Source organism: Condylura cristata, unplaced genomic scaffold (assembly GCF_000260355.1).
Source record: "Condylura cristata isolate star-nosed mole 26May11 unplaced genomic scaffold, ConCri1.0 scaffold00029, whole genome shotgun sequence".
Taxonomy (NCBI): Eukaryota; Metazoa; Chordata; class Mammalia; order Eulipotyphla; family Talpidae; genus Condylura; species Condylura cristata.
Genome location: NW_004567130.1, coordinates 8,536,790 through 8,560,337, shown reverse-complemented (window position 1 = coordinate 8,560,337; position 23,548 = coordinate 8,536,790). Strand labels below are relative to the sequence as shown.

The window sequence follows — 23,548 nt, the reverse complement described above, 5'->3', positions numbered from 1 at the left end:
CCCCCAGGCAGAGGAGATTTTCCTTGGGCTCCAGCCTAAAGCGCGGCGATGACGCCCTGCGGGGCAGGTCTGGGCAGCACGCCGGGAGCTTTCATGTCCCTAGTCCCGGCTTTGCAAGTGCAGGCCTGCGCCCGGCGGGGCTGCAGGAACGACTGCCTTGGTGTGCCTGCCTATCACCGCGCCCAGAGCGGGACTACGCAGTCCCGGGCTCCTGGGCCAACTTCAGGTACCCCGGCCCGTGCGCCTCCTCGCCCACTCCCAACACCCGCCTTGGGGCTAACAGCCCCACCCAACCCCCAGCTGCTTTCAGGGCTGCGCCCCAAAGGCGCAGCTACCTCCCACGAGGCCTCTCAATCTTGGTCCTGCTCCACCCACACCATCCAGCGCTGTGGCAAGAAGAATCTTGTTCAGTCATTGTTTTCACAATGTCATTCCTGAGTTCAAGAATCCTTTGGGCTCCTTATTAGAGATGGGGGCGCCCCCCCCAACCAGCCAGGTCCCTGGGGATACACCCTCCACATTCCACCTGGAATTTCCCACTCTTGCTAACCTCTCTCTTCTACAGCAATTTGGGCCCTTCCCCATCTCTGGCAGAACCTGGGAGTTCTACCTTTTACACCCTGTCCAGCAAGAGCACCTTCAAGGAACATAAAATGAGAAGATGCAGATGAAGCCATTAGCATAAAGCAAGCAACTGGTAAAAAGGAATCTTCCTTCATTCAGCAAATATTCAGTGAGAAGCATGCCATGAATACCACACCATAAGACAAGATGGCTCCTTCCTTCCTGGAGTTACAGCCTAACCAGAAGAGGTCAGTCTACCAATATGAAAAAATGTGAATTTCAGAAAGCCAAAAGTACTACACAGACAAGAAAATGATCTATGGATTGTATAAAGAGTGCTGGGAGATGTGTTTGTTTGTTTGTTTGTTTGTTTTAAGATTTATTTGTTTATTTTTTTAAAGATTTATTTATTTGTGCATACAGAACTGGGGTACAGGCCAGAGGCTCAGGGGCCGCGAGAGGCTTCACCAGAGACAGAGTGGGGAACAGAACAGGCAGATCTATGAAGTACACTGCTGAGGGGAGCATTGGGTGGGTCAGGAGAGGTCTGCTGTGCCATGTGGGTCAGCTCCCTGGTGGTGGGTTAGCTTCCTAGTGAGAAAAACTTTAACCCCTGGACCAGGAGGGAGACCCCCAGGGCTGGGAAAGATTTTCAACAAGACTGGACATAACTCTAGAGTTTACAAATTTCTTTGTGTCTCATCCCAGTTTCAGAGGAAGAAATAGGAAAGGGAAAATAGGAATTAGTTTAAATCTGGGGATTCATTGCTCATTATGGCAACCTCAGTCCATTCTGCCCTGCTGTGGGATAATCACCACTGCTGGGGGGGTGTGGTGCAGCGGGGTACTAGCCCCTTACCTTCAATTAACTCCACCTTGTACTGTTTAATTTGCAGGTCCAGGTGAGAAATGAACATGTAGGGATCCTTGTTTCAAATTATTTAGTTTCAAGCTGGGACAATAAGACATTTGCCCAGTGCAGGGCCAAGAAGCTGACTTGTACAACAGAACCCAGAAATGGGGTGCAAACCCCTGCCGCCACTAGAAGAAACATCCTTCTAGCCTTCCCTGGGTCTCCCTCCCCTTTTCCAGCTTAAAGCCCAGGACAGGTGATGGAAACAGCCCACAGGCTAAAAATATAGCCACGCAGGTCTAGGTCAGAGCATTTCATGGTTCAAGGTCTTTTGCTCAGTTATGTGGTCTTGGCCCTTGGCAAGAAACAGCCTGAGATATTCATTTCAGTGTTTCACATACCACGGTCAGTTACCAGCTTCATTTCATGGAAAGAGTGATGACATGGACTGTAGGTCTTGGGTCTCCATGTAGGTGTTGATGTCTGTCTGCCTGATTTGCCTACTTGTACTGTGCAATCAGACCCTTTGATTTCCAAGAGAGCAGAGGAATTTGCCAAGATGCTGGGAGACCTCAGTTGGTGGAGTTTGGGATGGTTTCTGCTCAAAGGGCAGTCATATTGGGGAGAGCTCTGGTTGACTATAATAATCTTAGCAAACATTTACTGAACTTTATTAAGCTCTAGACAACATTTCTCTTTACAGTCCATATAATTCTGCCTTTGAGGGAGATGCTTTTATCCATCCCCCCTAATATAGAGAGGTTAAATGGCTTGCTCAGAGGTCACAGTGGTAAAACTGGGCTTTGAACCCAGGCAGTGGGACTTAACCATCAGGCTGAATTGTTTCCTTGCTCTTTTGGTGCCTGGCAACAAGTGCTTACTGAGTAGCCCAGGGCTGCGATGAGGGTGAGGCAAGTGGAACCTTTACCTCAGGCACAAATGGAAGGGACTCTCCAAAACTCATAATTATTGATTAAATAATTAAGCATTATTTAATAAAATTTAAAATGTATCAATTTAACAAACAATGCTTTCAAAACCCTAAGTGAATGCAAAAAATTCACAATGAACAAAATATCAAAAATGTAAAAAAACATTTTCTTTACAATGAAGCTATAGCCCTGATTCCTTTGGCACAGGTTTGATCAGTCTCCTGTCATTTATTGCTCTTGCTTTCCCAGGTTTCTGTCCCAGGCAAGTAGTGATGAAAAAATTCAAAGTAGTAGTAGTTTGCTTTAGAGGGACGAAGGGAGAAAAACTATTTGGTCTTGAACTTGAAGAGTTAAAGGTGTTTACTGGGCATCCAGGTAATCACATCTGAGAACTAGAGTCAGATGAGAAAGAGCTTCAGGGTGGGCAGGCACCCTTATTTTATGTACTTGGCCTGTGATAGGTGGGTATTCGGCACATGTGGTCTAAATCACTGGTCCTCAGAGTTTGCATCATAGTTCAGGAATCTTTTCAAATTCTCTCATCCAAAAATTTTCTCTTCTTTCCTAAACTTTCTACATCACAAACCTCAGATATGTTCCCATATGGGTGGGGAAGTTTACTGCTTGGGTGTTAAAAGCAAAAACATCTGAGAAATTAAAAATAAGTAAATTCCACTAGAATGTTGGGGGTGAAGCATAGAAGAGGGAGATGAGAATTAATATAAATTGGTTCACCCTCCTCTTTATTAACTGATTCTCCAGGAGATTATAGGAGCTAAGAGAAATTAAAAAAGAAAGGTAGTAGGGCCTCCCTGGCGGCACAGGGGTTAAAGACTGCAGTATCAAGCTATCACCAGTCACTGCAAGCACAAGTTTGATCCATGGCCCGGCCACGGAACTGACTCAAATGGCACAGCAGACCTCTCCTGCCTCACCCGCTGCTCCCCTAGCAGTGTGTTTCAGTAGATCTGCCTGTCTGCTCCCTACGCTCTCTGGTGAATCCTCTGATCTCCCTGCACCTCTGGCTTACACCCCAGTTTTTGTATTCATAAATAAATCAATCTTTAAAAATAAAAAGAACTATTATAAAATAGAAAAAAAAACAAAAAAAAGAAAGATAGTATTAAAGAAAGAAAAAAAGAAAGATTATAGAAGCTAAAAATACAGTGAGGAGAGCTTGGCTAAGCATCAAAGAAGGGCAGATGCGTTTCCAAATAGAAGCCACGTTAGGTATGTCAGGAAGTGCAGTTCCAAACGATGAACAAATGATGGGCGGGAAGCAAAGGCTAGTTAGACTGAACTCAGCAGAATAAAAAAAGTTTCATTAGAGAATGAAACTGAGGAACAGGCTTTTTAGCAACATGGAGTCCTGCTGCCTCAACCCAAGTTCTTTGTGTGTGTGTGTGTGTGTGTGTGTTTAAGATTTATTTATTTATGCATACAAGGGGTACAGGCCAGAGGTGCAGGGGTGGTGAGAGGATTCACCAGAGACAAGAGTGGGGAGTGGAACAAGCAGATTGACTGAAATACACTGCTAGAGGAGCAGTGGGAGAGACAGGAGAGGTCTGCTGTGTCATGTGGGTCACCTCCCTGGTTGGGGATCGAATTTGTGCTGCAGTGGCTGTGGACAGTCTCATAGCGCTGCACTTTAACCCTTTGTGCCACCAAGAAGGGCCCAATACAAGTTCTTTGAACCATGTGTCTGTTTCATGATGAAAACTCTTGCCAATGGTTTAGGACCCTAGGCAAAATAGTCTTTCTACTCCAAGTTATAATTCTGGACAACCTTTAATGGAACAATCTTTTTTAAAAATTATAATCACTTTCCTGAGGTTATCTTCTGGTACCTCCTTCCCTTTTCATCTAAGGAAGCATGGCTTATTCTGGGCAAGTCCCACCAGAGGGAAATATACTAGTTCAGTAATGACAGTGACTCTGACAAATGCTTAGTGATGAGGGATCTGGGGAAGAAATTTCATGATACCCAAGTCAGATCAGAATCATAGCTTGACCTCATTAGTTGGATAGATGCACCTGAAGGTCAAATGTCGGACCATATAACTCAGACCATGGGAAACAGAGTCTCGAGAAAGGGTGAGATGAGTGCATGGGCCACAATGACATTAATAAGAAAATTCTTTATTGAGTGTTCACTATGTGCCAGGAGCCATACCAAGTGCTTCACTTGCATTGTCCCATAATCCCAGGGTATGCGTGATCAATGTCCCCATTTTACAGCAGGAAAGTAAGAAGTTGGGACATGAACTTACTTGCCCATTGAGAGATGGATAGGGGATGTCAAATCCTGAAACCAAAGAAAGTCTCAAGACAAGGACTAGAACTGGGCCCAGGTAGGGTAGGTTGATGGGCTGACCAGATGAGAGGGGAAGCATCACAGTGAGAGCTCTGAGCAAGAGATGAGCCCAGCCTCAGCTGGCTATTAGCTATGGCACTTGAGATACAGTTTTTGAGCAATTTGTGCCTCAGTTTTTCTATTTGTAAAGTAGGGATGGCAACAAAAATAAAAGCCACAGTATTGTTAGTAGCATTTCATGAGCTGATGCTTGTAAAGGGCCCAGAATAGGAATAGTGCCTGATATAAAATAAGTATTCAATACGGATTTTATTGTCATAGGAGAAATAACACAGGCCTTTAGTTCTAAGGGATGTGTTTTCTGTTGAATTACACTTAAGACATAATTTTATTGAATTTGAATTGAAGTTTACATCAGCTTCCACCCATGTGTACAGCTGTGTTAGAAGATTTCAAATGATTTGCCTGAGCCAGAGCAGTGTCACTTGGTCATTGAACAAAAGGCCTAGGAAAGTAAAAGCAACCTATGAGGGTGTGGAAAGAGTAGATGGGGAAGAAGTGTGAAAGAAAAGAGCTACTCCTTGTATGCTTTTCTTGTAAGACATTTCCTTCTTTCCTTTATGCAGAGTAAAGTCAGATGGTAGCCCAAAAGCCTGGAGCTAGCTCTCTGGGATTCATGGGCTTTCAGAGGATGCTGGCCTGCCCAGTCTTCCTCCAGACGTTCGCAAACCCTTCCCAAAGACAAACCCTTTCCAACGCCCTGCTCTAAAACTGAGCCACCTCTCTGGAGGTGAGGCCAGGGCTCACTACTGAATGGGCCCCATTGTCCTCCGGAGCATCCAGATGCCTTCGGCCTGGAGGTGATTCTACTGAGGCATGTGGTGCGGTCTGCCTGCAGACTTTGATTCACTCCAGGGACAACACAAAAAATCAAAACAGGCAACACATGCAATTCCAAGAGCGCCTGCCAGAATCATACGCTCTTTTTCCATCATTTCACTCTCCTCCCCCTTGAAGGGTGCCTCCTTTGGCATTTTGCGTACTAAAACTCAAAACCACCAACAGGACGAGCACCTGATAAGGAGTGAAGCATTGCCCAAGAGTTCCCAGGAAGAGGCGTCTTTGTTCTTGTTTCAAGCCCTTGACACCACTAACAGCTCTAATTACTGCATTTGCCATGGGATGTAAAATAAAACCACATTCCAGAAATCATGTAGTCTCCTGGGGAGAGACACACAGGGAGAGGTGCCCAGGGCTGCAGGAACGTGTTCTTTCGTTTCTGGTCCCTAACCTTGGCAGCTATTCTGAGGATTTAACAGTAACTTCTTTATGTCTTTGGAGAAGGGCACTTTTGCACATGTAAGGATACATCCCACTACCTGTATCCACAAATCCGGTCTGCATTTTTTATTATGATGTGTGCAAAGCATGCTTTTTAAAAACATGAGGACCTTCAAAATTCACCCAACTCATTTTAGGGGAAATGAGAACTAGAGAAGTTCCTGAGGCTGTAAATTCATCAAATAGAACTTCTTCCAACATATTTTCGCTATAAAATCTGATGATGCAACACTCACCCACACCCACATCACAAACCAAAGTGACATCACAAATAGTAGAGATAATGGTACAAACTACATGCGAGACAAAATCTAAACTGTAATTTGCTCACACATGACTGAGGCAGAGAAAGACAGGTGACTACAAATATTAAAACAAAACAAAAAGGTGAAAAAGGGAAAATACATATTTCTTCCCCCTAGTTAAAACTAGCTAAAATAAAATTTAAGGCAACTGAAATATGGTAAGGTGATTTTATTTTTCTGTAGATGATGTTTCTTAGAAAATCAGTTCTCTAAATATGATTCTAATTTTAGTATATGTGCTGCTGAAGCGAGCACTAAGTGTGTGATTCTAATCTACTCAAGTTGTTCTCTTATTCTTGGTTGGTTCCAGAAAATGGAGGACAGCATCATTTATATTGTGGCTTAGCCTTAATGGACCCGAGTATATTTTCCTTGTAGCAGCTTTTCTAAGTTCACATGGTCTGGTTTGAAAATGTATTCAGGGTGGGGCAGGACTCTCTCTGCTGTTATTTCTGTATTATAGTATGGTTGAAGAGTGACTATAGTTCCTATAAGAATCTTGAGTGATCTCCCATTTCTTGCCTGCTGTAGGCTCTGTTCACTATCCAGCAGAGGGGCATTGTTTTTCCTTGTGAAAGCTCCCTGACTCTACTTCCAGTCTAACTCAGTTCTTTGAAAACATGAGTATCGCCCATAACCTTTTGAAGTTACTATCATTGTCCTACTTGGTGAAAAAGGCTTTGGTGAGCAGGATAGATAGAGGATGTGTGAAAAGATTTCTAAGACCTGTAGGGAAAGAATGACCTATAAAAAGATGTTAATAGTTGGCCTCCAAAGTTTCTGCTTGAGAACTGGCTTTTTTATTCCTCCTCCTCTCACTTATGATTCTAGCATCTGACCTGTACGAGACAAGAGCCTTGCATCCCTACTTATGGACTTCGACAGTCTATGTTACTGAGCACCAGGTTTCAGGACTGCTATGTGGACTCACCAACATCTGGGCAGCCAGAACATGTGCAAAGCAGAGCATCAATGCCTCAGCATCAAGTATGACTTCTTGGGAAGTTATAAAGAACCCATTAATTGCCAGCTCATCCTCTCTGGTTAAGCTGGTACTTAGACGACAACTGAAGGTTAAGTGCTGCCTAGTAACATGAAAGTTTGGAAAAGCAAAATCTGTAAAGAGGTTCAAGTCCAAGGACAGTTCAGCAATGACTGTTATCCCAGATGGATAACAAAGTCCATTGGTTCCAAGAGCATGTAGCCAGAGGGGCAGTGGCTGGGCTCACCAAGGTGCAGGAGGCAGGAACAAGGTAGATGGTGACTTCTGGTGGAGAAAATGTCATGGGGTGGGGAGAGAAAAATGCCAGCTAGATAACACTAACACTTAAAGCTTTTGAGATTTATATGAAGTAAAGGGTTTTTTTTTTTGAAGGTTTATTTATGCATGCAAGAACTGGGGTACAGGCCAGAGGTGTGAGGGGTGAGAGGACTCACCAGAGATGAAGTAGGGCGTAGAACAAGCAGATGTACTGAAATACACTGATGAGGGGAGCAGCAGGTGAGACAGGAGAGGCCTACTGTGCCATGTGGGTCAGCTCCCTGACTGGGGATCAAACTCTTGCTGCAGTGGCTTCTGACAGATTCATAGTGCTGTGCCTTAACCCACTGTACCACCAGGGAGGGCCAGAGTGAAGGAAATTTTAAAGTTAAAGATAGGGCTGTAGGAAGTGGGGAGGTGGGAGCTGCAGCATGAGAGAACACAGACAGACCTAGGGTCATGCAAAGGGCTTTTGAATAGAACCTTATATAGAGTAAATGCTGAGGCACCCATGTGGCATCAGTAGATGACCATTGTGGTTATTCATCTTCTAGTCAGGTGAACTTGGGCAAACCACTTTCAATTTCCTATCCTTAAATCAGTCTCCTGCTGACCTGATGGGGGTATGGGGAGCTCAGTTATACATGAAGGAATTCAGTCAACTAGAACATGCTAGACAAATGTTAGTTGTTGTTGTAACCAAGACTCTAGAACACAAATCCTAGATAATCATTTCAAGCTCCCTTCTCAAGTTTTAGCTTTGACTTCTCTGCTTTCTTCCTGGCTAGAGTAAAGAAAGTTCAAAGGAGAAAAAAGTAATAGTCCGCCAAGATCTTAAGAACAGATATGCTGAACCTGTGGCTGCCACCCAAGTGCCACCCCGGGACACTGGGACAGCAGCCTGCAAGGGCCTAGCACTGCTTCCTGAAACCAGAAAGATACAGTTGTCAGATACACTAAGCATCCATGGCCTCCCCACAGATGGTTACCAGGCTCTGTACCACACTGTGGTTGAGCCGATGCTGTGGAATCCTTCAGGAAACCCTAAAAGGTACAGTTTGGAGCTGGGCAAGACTGTTAAACAAAAGCTCTGGGAGGCTCTATACAGCCAGGCTGCTTCTCCTGAAGATGCTCCAAAGCACCTGTTAGCAGGTAAGAAGAGGCCCATGAGGAGCCTGTACTCAAGAAAGGGCCCAAGTTACAGAGCAAGAAATAGAACAGGAACTCACAACATTAGGATATCCTCTGCTGGATGGTGAGAAATAAACACCACTTTTAACCTTTCACAAATTATTAACTACCTTCCTAAGGAAACAAAACTGATGGCTTACAGATTCTCCAGAGACTGAGTACCTTTACCCCGTGATTAGGTCTTTTCCAGGACTAGATGCTTGGAGCTTTCCCCCTAGAAGACCCTTTTAGTCACAGGTCTAAGGTCCTCTCTATTTTCCAGGTAGGAAAAGGCTGGCAGATGAAGTCAAGTTTATATTCAGCCTATGCTCCCTGTTTCTAAAAAGCCAACAGCTAGATTCCCAAAGGACAACTCCCCTCTTTCCTTCCATCTAGGACTGAGTAGAAAAACTACCACTGCCTCAGGGATAAAACCCCTCACACTATTTACTGCTACCCCATGGCACACCTAAAGCCCCCATAACCTGAACTCTATGTTAACAGGTGAGGAAATTATAGGGATGTTTCCATGAGTGGGCTGAAGTAGAAGATTCTGCCTTTATGAAGACCTCTGCTTTGTGCAACCTTTAGACCTTTACCAAACAGAGCAATGACAACATATAACACATACTTGATAAAATTGTATTTTTTTTACAGTCATTTGTACAGTTTGTTACAAAACCATAGAAGACTACAACTTGTTTTAAATCATTTTTGGTCAGCAAATACGTAAAATCTGTGTGCAATTATCATGTATTTACAGGGCCTCATGTTAGTCATTTTCAATGATTATTCCAACAATGTCACACTCTCAACATAAGACATGGCTTAAGATAAATATATTAGTAAATAAATATTCTGAGAACATATTTCCATAAATGAAATGTGCTGCTATACATATACAGAATATACATAAGTTGTTTTCTAGCCTTTAAAACATTTTTAAAAAATGGTAATGTTGGTGAAGGAGCCCTTAGATTATTTTATTACAAAATCTTTACAGCAAAGTTTTTACAAAATATCTTTTAAGTGCTATGGGAGAAAATCTTAGAAAACATTTTAAAATAGTGCCTTGTTAGACCAACACAATAGTTTACATAAAGAATAGAAAAAGGCAGTTCTGTTTAGAAAATAATACTCTTGTTTAGTAATTATTTTTTCAACCTCATTTTAAAAGCATTAGTCCCGTGTGAACTTTGAGTAGAAACTAGCAGCACATAAGGGAGGGTCTGAATAGAGGGACAGCAGACAGGGCTTTATAAAATGGCTGGGCTTCAGAGGAGAGGGCTAAAGGAGTTAAAGCCTGCTCATCATGTCTACAAAGAGGTACCTTGTTGATCAGCACTCCCAACTCCCCATTTTTCGACTAGTTCTAGCACTCTTCAGGTGACATGGATGTTCAACACCCAGGGCTGGGCCACAAGACCACGCCTAACTCACACTCTGATGTGGAGGGTGGTTCTCAATAGAAGATGAGATGCTCCTGGTTTCTTTAACTATAGAATCCCCACACCACTAAGAGGCCACCAAAAAGGTACTAATCATTATTGGAGTCACATCTTCAAAAACATTTCTCGACAGCATGGTGAGGCAATAATAGAACTGGTTACTATATTTTGGTTTCCCTCCTTCCCCCAATCTGATGAGCAAATACAAATTTTAAGACAATGGCTGTTAATTAAAAAAATTTAATTTCGTTTTTGTTTCTACCATCTTACACACTACAAAAATTAAATGTGCTTTTGTAACCCTCAGTGATTGCTCTTTCAGATGAAAATTGGACACATTTATTTTTATAAGCCAAGTTGAAGCCACATTCTCTATTGCTTAAGGCTAGTAAGGTTGGTTTTCCCTTCCAGGGCTAAAGAAAGCCACTGTAGGGGTATGGTTTCAGACAAGGAATATGAACTCAAAGGCATTAACAAACAAAAAATAAAACAAAAACCCCACAAACAAAAAATAATCTCAACAATGAGAAGCTCCTTTTTGTAGTTCATGTTAAAAGCCAGACCCTACCCCCACTTCCCTAAAGCCACGTAATACAAGCTGTTGTCCTCAGCAGCTGCTACTCCTGGCCCAAGAAATAAAGGCGGCCCAGATCACATGTCAACAGCTTAGGCGCTTCTCACACCCTCGCCAACAGGTGTGCTGGGCATTGGCCGAAGGGGAGCAGCCCACGGGGACAGCACCTCAGAGGACATGCTCCCTATGCCGAGTTCTAAAACAGCAAATGGCTCAATTATTTGATGCAGGAATTTCTGTCAAATGCTGGTTAGGAGTAAGTAAATTCTCTCATCTTAGACTGGATTTTTGATTAAAAAAAAAAAAAAAAAGGTTCTGGTGAAATTCTTTCAAGACCTGGGCTGATTCCTCCGATCCTTATTAGAGAGCTGTCATCACAGTTGCCTGGGCACCTGACAACCCAGGGTGTTCCTGAATTTCCCACCTACTGGGGCCAGGCTGCAAAGTTCCTATTCTGCAAGTGAGCATTTCAGATGGCAACAAATATCTGCTGGAATAAATGAATAAATAAAAGTGACCTGAAGAGTTAGTGAATGCAAGCGCTAATGTGATTAATGTCTTCTAAAAAATTTTTTTTAAGAACAAGAAATGTATCAGACAAAAAGGATGCAATCCCTGATCTGGAGTAGCTTTAAATAGATTCTTTCTCCTTTAAAACATTGAAATATCTTCTTTTAAAAAATGGTTTGCGTTTTTTAAATTTCTCACCTAAGGGGTGGGGAAAACACTGGAAAAATATACAAAAACCTACCCTATGGGTCTAAACTATCTGATAGTCTCTTTCTCTTTGTCTCATGGAGAATCAATAATAGTGCATTAGGTAGAAAGGATAGTAGACATTTGCAGGTGAGATGAGCCATTTTAGCAAGGAGGCGGAGGGCTGAGTAGCCCTTGGCTGTATTTCCTTTGGGAAGTGAATGGGAAACATAGCAAATTCAAAGGGAGCTTGGAGCAGATCCAGGGTGGTCACAGCCATATGTCCCAGGAAGGCAGCCCAAGACCCACAGAAACATGTGTGCATAAGCAAGTTCTGCCCACTATGTCTCTGCTCTGGATTAACAAGAGCACTCTCCCTCAGTCCTATCAGACACAAAGGCGGCAAAAACTACATTCCTCTTGGGTGGACAAATGCTCTGTGGAACTATTTCTGAAGTCACTGAAAGAAGCCCAAGGCCAAGGCTGAGAACCCCATCCTTTTACTTAGGACAGTGACCCGAGGGGACAGATTGAGGATGCTGGGCAGAATCATCCCTGTCACCCTGCTGTTTATGTAGCCGTGGCTTTTTCAGGCTCCTCACTGTCCTACTCTTAGATGTTTTTCTTCAGCTGCCTAAAGGTGTGGACTGGAGAGGCTTGATTTCTGACAAGGCCTGAAATTTTGTTACACTGGGATTTGCTATGAGAAAGAAAGAGGCAGCATTGCATTGTTCCTCAAGAGTTTGTACCCATATCAACTAGCTTTACTTCAAGTTTCTGGTTCATTTTCTAAGGCAGGTGTAGCCCTGAGCTTTTCGAAGGCCTGAGCTCCCTCCTGGGAGACAACAGTATCTACACATGATGTGGTTCAATTAATGCAGCAGTGATTTTTTTTTTCAGCAAAAGTTGGCAGTTAGGGTTCTTTAAAATATATATTTAAATAACTTTTTACATTTACATATAACATTTTAAAAAACAAAGCAGAGAACTCAATCCCACACACCTTGGAACCCCAAGCACACAAACATACAAAACAGAAGAACAACATGTTATCAAAAGAGGCAAAAGACTCAGAGAATTTTGTCTGTTGGTTTGTTAATGGGATGGGGGTGGTTTTGCCACAAGTGGCTCACATTTTGGGTTGAAAAGGAGGGCTCTCTTTATTACCACTTTTGTGTTTATCAAAGCTAAAAAGATTTTTTGTTTTCTGAAGGAAGTCAGAGTTTGGAGTCACCGTACAGTTCCCAATTCCACATAAGAGTTCCTTCTGAGCTCAGGCTCCCGGGCCACCGTCAGCTGGGCTAGATTTCTGTCCTGGGAGAGAAAGAACAATTATCAGGGGACGCAGCTGGCACTGCAGGCTTCGGGCACAACCTGCAGGGACGAGGCAAGGGAAGTGGGTGCCCATTTCTGGTGTGTGACAGGCTCTCAGGAAGCGACAGTTCACAACGGATGGACTGTATACATAGGGTGGTAAGAATCCTTTTTTGAGAGTTTCTGGTTCTGCACTGAGAGCACAGGTGCTGCCTAGTGAGTCAGCCTCATCTGTGAGGTTAGAACCTTCTGGAGGGTAGCATGAAAATAGTCTGTAGAAAAGATGTATGTAAGGCACTACTGCAGGCACTGGGAAGAGTCGGGGTCTTCAAGACCCCCTTACAGTTTCCAGATAAAGTAATTTCAGGAGACAGTAATTTCAGACTGTGATAACATGAGAAGTCCAAAGAGGGTGCGAGTGACTCTGGGGGGGCCTGGAGGGCACCACTCGACTGAGCTGGAGGAGAGCAGCAGCAGAGTTCTGCAAGTTGGAACGAGCTTGACATATTGGAGGACTAGATGGAGGTCCCAGGGAGCTAATGTAACAAGGAGAGCAAAGGAAGAGGTGTTCAGGCAGGTGTAACCCTTGAAAGGCCAGTTCACAGAGAACAGGGTGAGTTCACATTTTTTAGATTCTAAAGGAAACGGCAAGTCGTCTGAGGGTTTTCTAGTGTAAAGGCATAGACTTATGTTTCAGAAGAGGCTGCTGTGGTCTTCATACAGAACTGAAGGTGAGACCAGTCAGAAGGCTACTCTCCTCTCCTGGAGAGAGAAAATGTGTCTGAGGACAGTAGCTGGAAAGGCAAAGTTGGTGATTTTGGACATACTTTGGAGGTAGCCTTTGTCACAGTGCTACTAAGAAGTGCTGTACTGCATACATTTATTTCTGAGCCAAATGTGTAGAAAACTTATAGCAATTTGACGATGTGTGCTGAATCTAGTAACAAAAATTCTGGGCTTATATTTTGTGTATCTTTTGCTAAGTTTCATTTTTCTGGAAATTTACTGTTGGGGGGGAGTAGGGGGGAACGGGGACACAAGTACCTGTGGTCTTCACAAATAGTTTGAAAAGCCCTGGACACTGTGTGAGGGGAGGGGCAGACACAGGGATGTTATCTGGGCTTTGGGCCTGAGCATCTGAGCGGGAAGCCTTGGAAAAGGGTACAGAGGGCTGAACATGAGAGTGGAACTGAGGACATGAAAGGCTGGGATATTTATGAGGTAGGGGTGGGGGAGAGGGTGGGAGGAGGAGGCAGTGTGTTGTAGAATCCTAGAAGTAGTAGGCCCAGTTGGTATGGAACTCAGAGGCAGGGCCAGGTAAGGTATACATGGAAGCCATCAGGTAAGTGTTTAAGCCAAGAGCACAAAGGAAGTCACTTAGAAAGTAACTGTGAAGAGAGAAGAGGTCTTAGTGGGAACATCTGCTCTGCCTACTGTCATCTCCTGCTCTCACCTGTAGCCTCAGCAGCCATGGCACTGGACTCCTGAGTGTCTTGGAGGGCACTGGGAAAGCTGGCCCTGGCAGTCCCTGTCTCCTCCGGAAGGCAGCCAGAGGCCAGTGGGGCCCTGACTGGGCAACACAGAACCTGCTCTTCTTCCTGGGATGCTCCCAGGCCCCTGTGGGGCCGAAGGGCCTCTATGCCCAATGTCCCACCCCAGTGGCCAATGTTGTGGGTCCCTTGGCAGTCGGAGGGTAGGCCTAAGTCATAGTCCACATCCTCCGGAATGATGGGGATGCGCTGGCTCAGGTCCCGGGCCCCTGGGTGGCAGCTGGGCGGATGCTCCTGGGTGAGTGTGTACTGCACGCTCACTGACAGGTCCTCAGTGTAGCAGCCACTGCCGCCTCCACCAGTGTGGGCCACCTGCTTCTCTTCATAGAAGCAGCAGGGCAGGCCCTCATATTTCACCCCATCTGTCCTGGGCAAATGGTCTGGGTGAAGGCTATACAGGCCCTGGGAGCTTCCAGACTGTGATTCCCCACCTGCGGGGCCACAGCCCTCACAGAGGGGGGTGCCCAGGAACAAGGTGCTGCCCCCAGCTGCTCCTCTGCCAGGCTCCAGTGCAGATGGCTGGGGCTCACAATAGCAGGCACATGATGACCCCTCACGGCCCCCCTTCCAGGTCCTCCTGAGGTCTGGGATGGTCCCAGGAGAAGCCTCGAGCCCCACTTCTGAGGTAGAGCTATTGGGCCCCCTGTGCTCCAGGGAAGAGTTGCTGCTATAGTTCATTTCCAGGCTGCAGGTGGACAACTGGTCCCCAGAGGGAGAGGCAGGGCCAGGCCAAGGCTCTCCCCGCCCAGCACCTTGACTGTGGATTGCCAGGAACTCCTCAGGTGGTGGGGAGCCCTCTAGGTGCATGATAGGTCCCCGGTTTGAGCTACTGGAGCCCCCCATGTCACTAGCACGGCAAGGACTCCGGCTGCGGTAGATGAAAGGATCATAGTCGCTGCTGAGGGAGCTGCGGAAGGTAGAGCAACTCCCATAAACGCCCTGGTTGCTGACCTCAGTGCAGTCCACCACAGAGTCACTGGAAGAGCAGTGACACTGGCCAGAGCTGCTGCTGCTGCTGCTGTCACTGCCTGGGCAGTCAGCCAGGTAGCCGCTACACACAGAGCGATGACCATGGTAGCAGCTGAAGCTGGATGTGCTACCACTCTCCAGGTGGGAGGGTGGGGCCACGTGCACCATGGTGGGGAAGAGCAGGCTGCCATTGCCACTTGGGGGAAAGGCACGGGACTGGCCCCTGGGAGCAAGGCTGGGTGGGGCTGGACTTTCCTGCTCGGGATAGCTGAGGCCCTGGAAGTAGTAGTGTTGGTACATGGTCTCATACTGGGAGAAGCAAGCTGCCTTGGAGAAGTTACGGCCACTGAACTTGGGCCTGCGGAAGGGGTGGGCCGGTGAGTAGGCCCGGTGCTCCAGACCACAGCGGTGAGGGGCCAAGGCGTGGTCCAGGTGAAGGGGTGGGTAGCCGCGGATGTACGCGGGGGTCTGAGGCGAATAGAGGCTCTGCTCCCCATGGCGGTCCACAGTCAGCAGTGTGACAGGGTTCCCATGAGAGTCCATGCTTGTCCTCGTCGGGTAGGCTGGGATGGCATTGGTCCTGTGCACGCGGCCGGGATAGTGTACCGGCAAAATAACTCTCTGTTGCCGGCCACGCGCCAGGTTGCTGGTCTCCACACAAACGGCACCTGGGTTTCCCTTTTGCTCTAGGGAGAGGAGGGACACAGTAAGCAGAAGTGAGCAGGCCAGTGCTAGGAGCTAGAGGAATAAGGGGAAAAACTAAGGCAACAGTCTGGGTCAATGTCAAGGTACTCAGTCTTAGGACCCTGGCCATTCTATTCCATCACCCAACTCAGCTGTGTTGGTAGAAGCTGAGCTACTTTGTTTGGCAGCTGGTTACTCCTGCAAAGGCCCTTCTCCTTTCCTCTCTGCCTGTCAAAGGCACCTTTGGGAGTTTACAGAGAGCAACTCAGACACCCAGATGAAGGTGTTTTTCTTCTCAGAGAAACAATTATTTGGAGTGTACCCCTCCATCTCCTTCCCTCACCTGCAATGCAGGACCAATGTGACAACCTGGCCACCTCACTCCCATCGTCTCTTGGAGTCCTGAGAATAACAACCTTAGGGGACTGGGGATGGACAAGCACCGTCACTGTCACTTTCACGAAAAAGATTGGCTTTACGGGACCAAATGCTTTGTCTAAGGTTAGGAGCTTTGCTCATGTGAAAATTAAAGCTTGAACTCAGGGCAATTCAGAGTTTGGAGGCATGAGGAACCCCAAAACTCAAGGCCTCCATTCCTCCTAGTCCAGGGAGGAATTCTTGGGAGGTTTTGCTAGCTTACCAGCTTGCAGCTGTCACATTCTTGTAATGACATTTGGGAGGGAAAGTGACTCTTCAGTAATGACTGAGGTAGGTGACAATTACCTATGATGTTGTGGCGACAGTGGGGGCAGGTGTGGTGCTGTAGAAGCCAAGGATCCACACATTTCCTGTGAAAGCGGTGAGTACAGGGGATAACTCGAAGTTCCTGGGGAGGGAGAGGACATACAGCCTGAAGTAATGGCACAGTGGAACGCAGTTCTGCCTTGAGCCCTGCATATGCTTCTTCCTTCAGAAAGCAGTATGACCTGAGGAGCTGTGCTCACCAATGTCTAGAAGCTCCCTTCCCACCTTCCTCCTCAATTCTGTTTATGGGTGAGCTAAAGGACCCATCAACCTGCCCTACCACAGGCCTCAGTGTTAGGGAGGAAGCACAGAAGAGACCCCTTTCTTGTCACTGGAGGGCACTCACATTCATGTCTCACAGAGGGGAAGCCTTGTGCTAGGGTGGATGGACAGCCTGGGGGAGTGGAGAGAGAGCTAGGTATACCCTATGATAGCTCTGGGTGCCCCAAATGAGGATGAGAAGAAAAATGCTCAGAGAACTGATTGACAGCAGGACAGCAAAGGGGCAAAATTCAATTGTCTTTTCCTTCACTGGCCCTGAACCTCATGCCAGGGGCACAGAGGTTTATAATCCAACAACCTATGTGGAGAGGAGGTAGCGGAGTTCTCTTTTGGAGGTAAAGTACTTCTACAGTTCCTGAGTACAAGTACTCTCCAAATTTATTAATTTTGCTGCTTTTCCATTCTATAACCAGTTACAGAATTAGGTGAATGCTATTCAAACTAAGTGTAGACACCAAGAATGATCAAGTCGCTTTCCCAAGATCAAAAGCTAGAACCTGACTGGGCCAGGGTTAGGACCAGGCCGTCTGCACCAGTTATACTGTGCATAAATGGTACTTTAAAGACCTCCACAAAAACTTGTTTTTCACCTAGCAGTCTACATAGCAGTGAGGCATATTCACCAAAATTATCATCATATGTCTGCAACTAAATCTGAATTTGGGGCAACACAATTGCCCAAATTGTGTGTGTACACAGGTTTATATCTAGAAAGAGATTATGTCCTCTAGCTGTTACAAAGCTGTGGGAAAAGGACATGGTCCCTGTCCTCCTATGTCCTGGGCACCTCTGCTGACATGTGCATCATGTCACTCAGATGGGCTCTGCTGTTACCTCTCCGTCGATGTACTTCTCCAGGCAGATGGCACAATCGGATGTAGAGCTGCTACTGAGAGTGTCCAGGGCTCCACAGCTCCCTTCTCGGTGCCCCTTGCTCTTGGAGTTGAACTTTCTGGTTTCCATCTTCTCTAGCGCCTGCACGGCCAGTCTGTTCATGGAATTCTGTGTGCAGAATGTGGTGTCTGTTAGGGTCTAGGATGTATCAACAGTGGTGGTTACCCCAGGGCCCTGGCACTTGATGCACCTGCCTAGATAAACATTAGTCTCCGTGCAGGTCAGAACAGACTTTATTAGTGGTGGCACTCAAGCCCTGTGAGAATTTGATGCTTCTCCTCTCAACAGATTTCTTGCCACGGCCCACCATTTTCTCTCCAGACCACGTCTGCCACACATTTTAGCATCTAGATTCCTGCTTATTCCCTCACCATGATCCACACACAAATCCTTTATTCTTATAAGCTTAAAGTGGGGTACGAGAGTGGTAACTCTGTTAATGGAAAACTATCGGGAGAGTTTAGCAGATTTGGATTCAGCAGGTGTGGGGTGAAGTCTGAAAACTGCATTTTCTTCAAGCTCCCACGTGATGCTGATATTGCTGGTCTCCAGATTGGATCTTATTTGAGGAGACAACGTTCTAGGTCTGTCCATATAACATTGGGTAGGGATTCCTAGTTAGAAACATGTCTAATGCTCCGCTTTATAGGACTGGCCCTTTTTGAACACAGAAGGCACAGTTCTGTAAGCTTTGCTCTTCTTTACTAATTCTAGACCACTGGAACAAGCCACAGAGCTCAGGCCCCATCCCTGGTTTTCACCAACAAAAAGGCAAAGTGGATCACTGTTTGCAGGCTGCTCTGATATATTACCTGACTGCGTCGTTGCTTCAGCTTGATTTTGACAAGGAGGATGAGGCACACCAAGGAGACCACGACAAAGAAAGCCAGGAAAATCCCCATGTCAAAGTATTCAGTGGGTTGCTGGAACAGAACACAGACACAGTGGCTCCTCAGCCTAGGGATCAGCACAAGAACTGTAGGGGCCCTGGGTGGAATAAGGATGGGGCAACAGGGGCGCGTTTTCCCTGGTTTGCAAGAAACTCTTGGGGTTCTACTAACATACACACTGGTGTGCTATCTAGGTCCAGCTGATCTTGTGGTATGGACTTGGGAAGGTCTGCAGCAGGATCAGCCACACTTTCTAGCAGCCAAGAGAATCTTCAGAAAGCCTAGTTCCCTGAGGAATAGCGCAAAGTTCGCTATAGTGGGTAGGAGAGGCCCTTCCAAATAAACACAAATATCACATTTATGGGACAAAGGAGTGCGTGTCATGTTTTGAGGGAACAGTGATTACAAACCATATAATTAACCGTTTACAACAACTCAGAAAATTGTATGCTGCTTCCCCAAATATCAGCTTCTACTACAATGAGTCATATTTACCAAAGTGCTCTTTTTTCCTTTAAAAAGAAGCCAGTAAGTCAATTCTGCAGACTCCCTCTAGTTTTAGTTCTTACCTTTCTCCTCACAGCACATTGCCTCCAAATATCCTGAAACCACCTCATCTAGGATGTGTATTTGGCCAATAGGTACAGAGCTTCGCTAATTGCATAATGTAGGTATCCAAATATTTTATGCAAGCAAAAAAAAGATCATTCTATATATGAACATTCCAATATTTGTGGGGAAGAAATAAACCATAAATGGATCCCCAGCATTTGTGAACTGAGGTTTGGGCAGAAGATACCAGACAAGAGTTAATGGCTACTGGTGTCTCTTTGACATTAACGAGAAGCCTCAAAACTATTCACTAACTACCTGGAAGTCATTAAATTCAATCCTAGCCCAATGCTAACTTTTCCAGACTCAAATATTAAGTTAGAGGGTTTCCATACCTATTAACCTTTGGGAAAAACAGGAGTACAGATATTTTTTTCTAGTCTAGGTCAAACAGGAAGCTATGTACTAGATATTCCTTCCCTTTCATTCTCCTCAGCCTTCAGAAGGAGATAGGACAGAAGAGAATGAAGGAAAAGAGATTACCGAGAGGGGGTGCAGGATGAAAGAGACCAGAGATATCTCAGCACAAGTCATGTATTTCTGGTAGGTTTTTTCAAATCCTCTTCAAAGGAACAGAGGTAAAATTTCTCCCTGGTCTCCAGCCTCATTTCTGGTCTAAATCTGCAGGAACTTGGGATGCACTGGCATTTTAGATAACACAGGAACAAAAAAGCCCAAAGCCTAAAGGAAATAAAAGCACGGTTGCAGAGAAGGAGCCAACTGTGCTAGAATGAGCATAAGCTTACTCGGGGAGGACGGTGCTGAATCCTTGCTCGAGCCACTTTCTGCTTGTTGACGATATTCATCAGTTTGATGGCATCTGCGCCCTTCACATATACCACTGGCCTTTTGAGTGGGTCTTCTGAACCTTGGTTTAGCTAAGGAAGAAGAGACAATCTGGTTATAAGACCAGCATACTATAAGAAGCAGGACAGAAAATGAAAGGCTGGAAGCAAAGAATATCAAATACCTGCTTGGAAATTCTCAAACTCCTTGAGGTCCCAGAAGGGTAAAACTCAGGAAGATAGTTGTTTTAGGATGGACTGGGTTTAAGGCTGAAGGTCGAGAAGGGTCTTTGAAAATGTCTCCCTGACTTCCCAACCCCCTCTCATATATTTGCCTTCAAGTGTGATGTCCACACATGGACATCTAATGTCAGTCAAGTGCAGAGGTCCTAGATGACATGACTGTGACAAGCCAAGCTAACTAAATGAAGCAACTCTCCCAGAGAGCCCTGGTGTGGCCAGAGTTTACCTGGTCGATAGCTTCTGGGTTTTCAGATACATCAAAGATGACTGCGGTGGCTCCCCGCTGCACTGCTCGCTTGGCCTGGCAGAATGAAAAAGAACAAGTTGGCAATCTCACCCTCTTACCTGTCCAAAGCTAGCTTTGGAAATCAGACATGTATTTGAAATGCAGACTCTGACAATTACCAACTTATATGATTTTGGACAAGTCATGTAACTTTCCTAAGCTTCAATGGTTCCCAAACCTGTGAAAAAGCCAGAGATGCCACTTACCCTGTTATGGTTACCCTAATACCATGTGACTTAGAATAGTGAAAATAATTAGCTGGATACTCAATTAACCTTTGTTTTCCTATCCAGTCTAAACTTTAAAAACAAACTATAATTCAACAACCTGCCCAGTCAGCATAGAGGTATTGGTTTCAGTATTTTCTGTTATGAACACAGAACCACTGGCAAGCAAAGCAAATGCCTTTGGTCCTTCTCTTGTGGTCCTTCTTCCTTCCCATGTCACCCTGCACCACATTTAGAATGGCATAGTGAATATTTCTGAAGGAATCTCCAAATGGTCAATTTTAATAACTAACAGGCTGAAGACCTTTGGAGTAGCCGTCAGAGGGAAAAGCTTTAAGAAAGAATTGTAAATGGGGATTTAGAGCAGTTGGCTGACAAACCTGGCTGCACATCAAAAACCACTTTGGAAGTTTGTAAAGCAGATTTCCTGGCTCAAACCACAGAGACTGATTCAGCAGGGTTGGAGTAAGGCCTAGGAAACTGAGTTCTGAGTTTGCAAAGGAATTCTGATGATTCAACCACTTGGAGAACTATTGATCACAGAGATGAGATTAGAATGTTTTGGGAACAAATAAAGAGACAGAATTCTTTTGGGGGAGAAAGAACTCCTTTCTCGCCCAATGAATCATGAAATTTTATGTTCACCTAAGTGGACAACAAGGTAGAAGCTGTGGAAGAACAAGACATATGCTTTCTTTTAGGAGCCTGAATCTTGTTAGGGAAATAAGAGAATCCTCTGAGAAGGCAAAACAACTAAAACACAAAAACCAAACCTCCTAAGTTTGACAAGGCAAATGATAGTACTCAGAGTTCAAGAGCATCTTGATGGGCAAGAATGCCTGAGAGTGAATAAAATCTAATTCCTTCCTTAACGACAGTCAACTACACGGATGCAGTGTTAAGGCAGAAACACTGAAATTTAAGTAGGAGAAAAAGTGGCCAAACCAATGGCTCCACAGCCCACTAGAGGGCAGTCTTATCACACAGCTTTTACAAGACCATTTCCTGTACTTTGTGTCAAACAATCCTCAGGGATACTGTGATCTGGACAACCCAACAAATCCTGGCATCCTGGATGCCTGGCTACACAAGTTGCCATTGTTCTGCCTGGGATTCTTTGTTGTTCAACTGTGAGTCAACGTACTTAAAGTCTCTTCTGCTGACTGTCCCTACCATCATGCCCTTTCATCACTACCTGCTAAACATTGCTGATGATGAAGAAGTCACTCAACCTCTTTAAGCTTGTTTCTCCACCTGTACAAGGAAGAAGCCTCTGTCATTATAACTCAGGTTCCTTCAGTTCTTAGTTCTGGCTAGTCCAGCAGTGGCAAGAGACTGTAGAGCAATGTAGGACATTATAATGGCCCTCTGACATCTCCAGCAAGAGGACTTGATGGCACAGTGAAGTCAGTTGGTACCACTCCCCCCTCAAAACTCTCTAGATGCACAGATTCCTTTTCCCAAAGCTAATAGCTGGTGGATCCCAGAGTTATCAGGAAGGAGGTGCTTGTATCTTCTACTTAGGTAAATTTCCCAGTCTTTTCCACAAATTCTTTTCCTAGACATAGAAAAGGCCTAAGGCACAGCACTGAAAGCAAGGTAATAAACAGTACCTCTTTCCTTTATTTGGCATTCTTTCCACAACCAAGTTCATCAAACAGCAGTTGAGGGTGCTGTGCATTCAGAACAGTGTTGTTGGGGATCACTGAGTACCTCCCATTTTTTTTTTTTAAAGATTTTTATTTATTTATTTGTACAGAACTGGGGTACAGGCCAGAGATGCGGAGGGTGAGAGAATTCACCAGAGACAGAGCGGGGAGCAGAACAGGCAGATCGACAAAGTACACTGCTGAGGGGAGCAGCGGGCGGGTCAGGAGAGGTCTGCCACGCCATGTGGTCGCCTCCGGGGCAGGCGGGAATCGAACTCATGAGGAAGTGGCTTTAGATTCTCAGTGCTGTGCTTTAACCCGCTGCGCCACCAGGGAGGGCCCGTACCTCCCATTTTGATACTGGTGCACCTACAAAGTCTAACAGTCATAGGAGAAGATACTACAGGATCAGGGGTAGTGCTGTGCCTTTAGCTGCATGGTCTTTTGTGTTTTCAGGCTTCCCTGCATCACATGAAGTCTTGAGGATTTGGAGATGAGGCATGACTCAATTGGGACAGGCACAAAAGATACTTTTTATTTATGCATACAAGAACTGGGGTATAGGCCAGAGTTGCAGGGTGTGAGAAGATTCACCAGAGACAGAGTGGGGAGCAGACCAGGCAGACCTACTGAAATACACCGATGAGGGGAGCAGCAGGTGAGACAAGGCCAGGGATCAAATTCATGCTGCAGTGGCTGCTGACAGCTTCATAATGTTGCTTTTCAACCCTCTAGTGCCACCAGAGAGGGCCCACAAAAGACATTTTTATAAAAATCTAGGTGGTGAGCCCTTCCTGGTGGTGCAATGAGTTAAAGCACAGCACTATGAAGCTGGCTGCAGCCACTGCAGCATGGGTTCGATCCCCAGCCAGGGAGATGATCTACATGGTATAGCAGACCTCTACTGCCCTGCCCGCTGCTCCCCTCAGCAGTATACAGTGGACCTGCCTATTCTTCTCCC

At 45.6% G+C, this 23,548-nt stretch overlaps 2 protein-coding genes across 2 annotated transcripts in view; one reads left to right on the top strand and one right to left on the bottom strand.

The window, feature by feature from the left end:
* Window positions 1-48: 48 nt before the first annotated feature.
* On the top strand, window positions 49-8,786 carry LOC101620573 (chromosome unknown open reading frame, human C22orf31). Its single transcript, XM_004690667.1, is given in 6 exon segments — window positions 49-234; window positions 1,461-1,466; window positions 7,141-7,234; window positions 7,237-7,562; window positions 8,359-8,731; window positions 8,734-8,786. Coding segments are annotated over 6 exon segments (1,038 nt in total).
* Window positions 8,787-12,531: 3,745 nt separating this feature from the next.
* The window catches only part of ZNRF3 (zinc and ring finger 3), a 62,650-nt gene continuing 51,633 nt past the window's right edge, over window positions 12,532-23,548 (bottom strand). The window contains exons 2-8 of the mRNA XM_004690866.2: window positions 20,652-20,726; window positions 20,144-20,275; window positions 18,708-18,818; window positions 17,836-18,003; window positions 16,699-16,801; window positions 14,226-15,977; window positions 12,532-12,772 (exon numbers count right to left, since the gene is read on the bottom strand). Of these exons, the coding sequence (XP_004690923.1) occupies window positions 12,732-12,772; window positions 14,226-15,977; window positions 16,699-16,801; window positions 17,836-18,003; window positions 18,708-18,818; window positions 20,144-20,275; window positions 20,652-20,726 (2,382 nt within the window). The 3' untranslated portion in view covers window positions 12,532-12,731. The remainder of the gene's footprint in view (window positions 12,773-14,225; window positions 15,978-16,698; window positions 16,802-17,835; window positions 18,004-18,707; window positions 18,819-20,143; window positions 20,276-20,651; window positions 20,727-23,548) is intronic.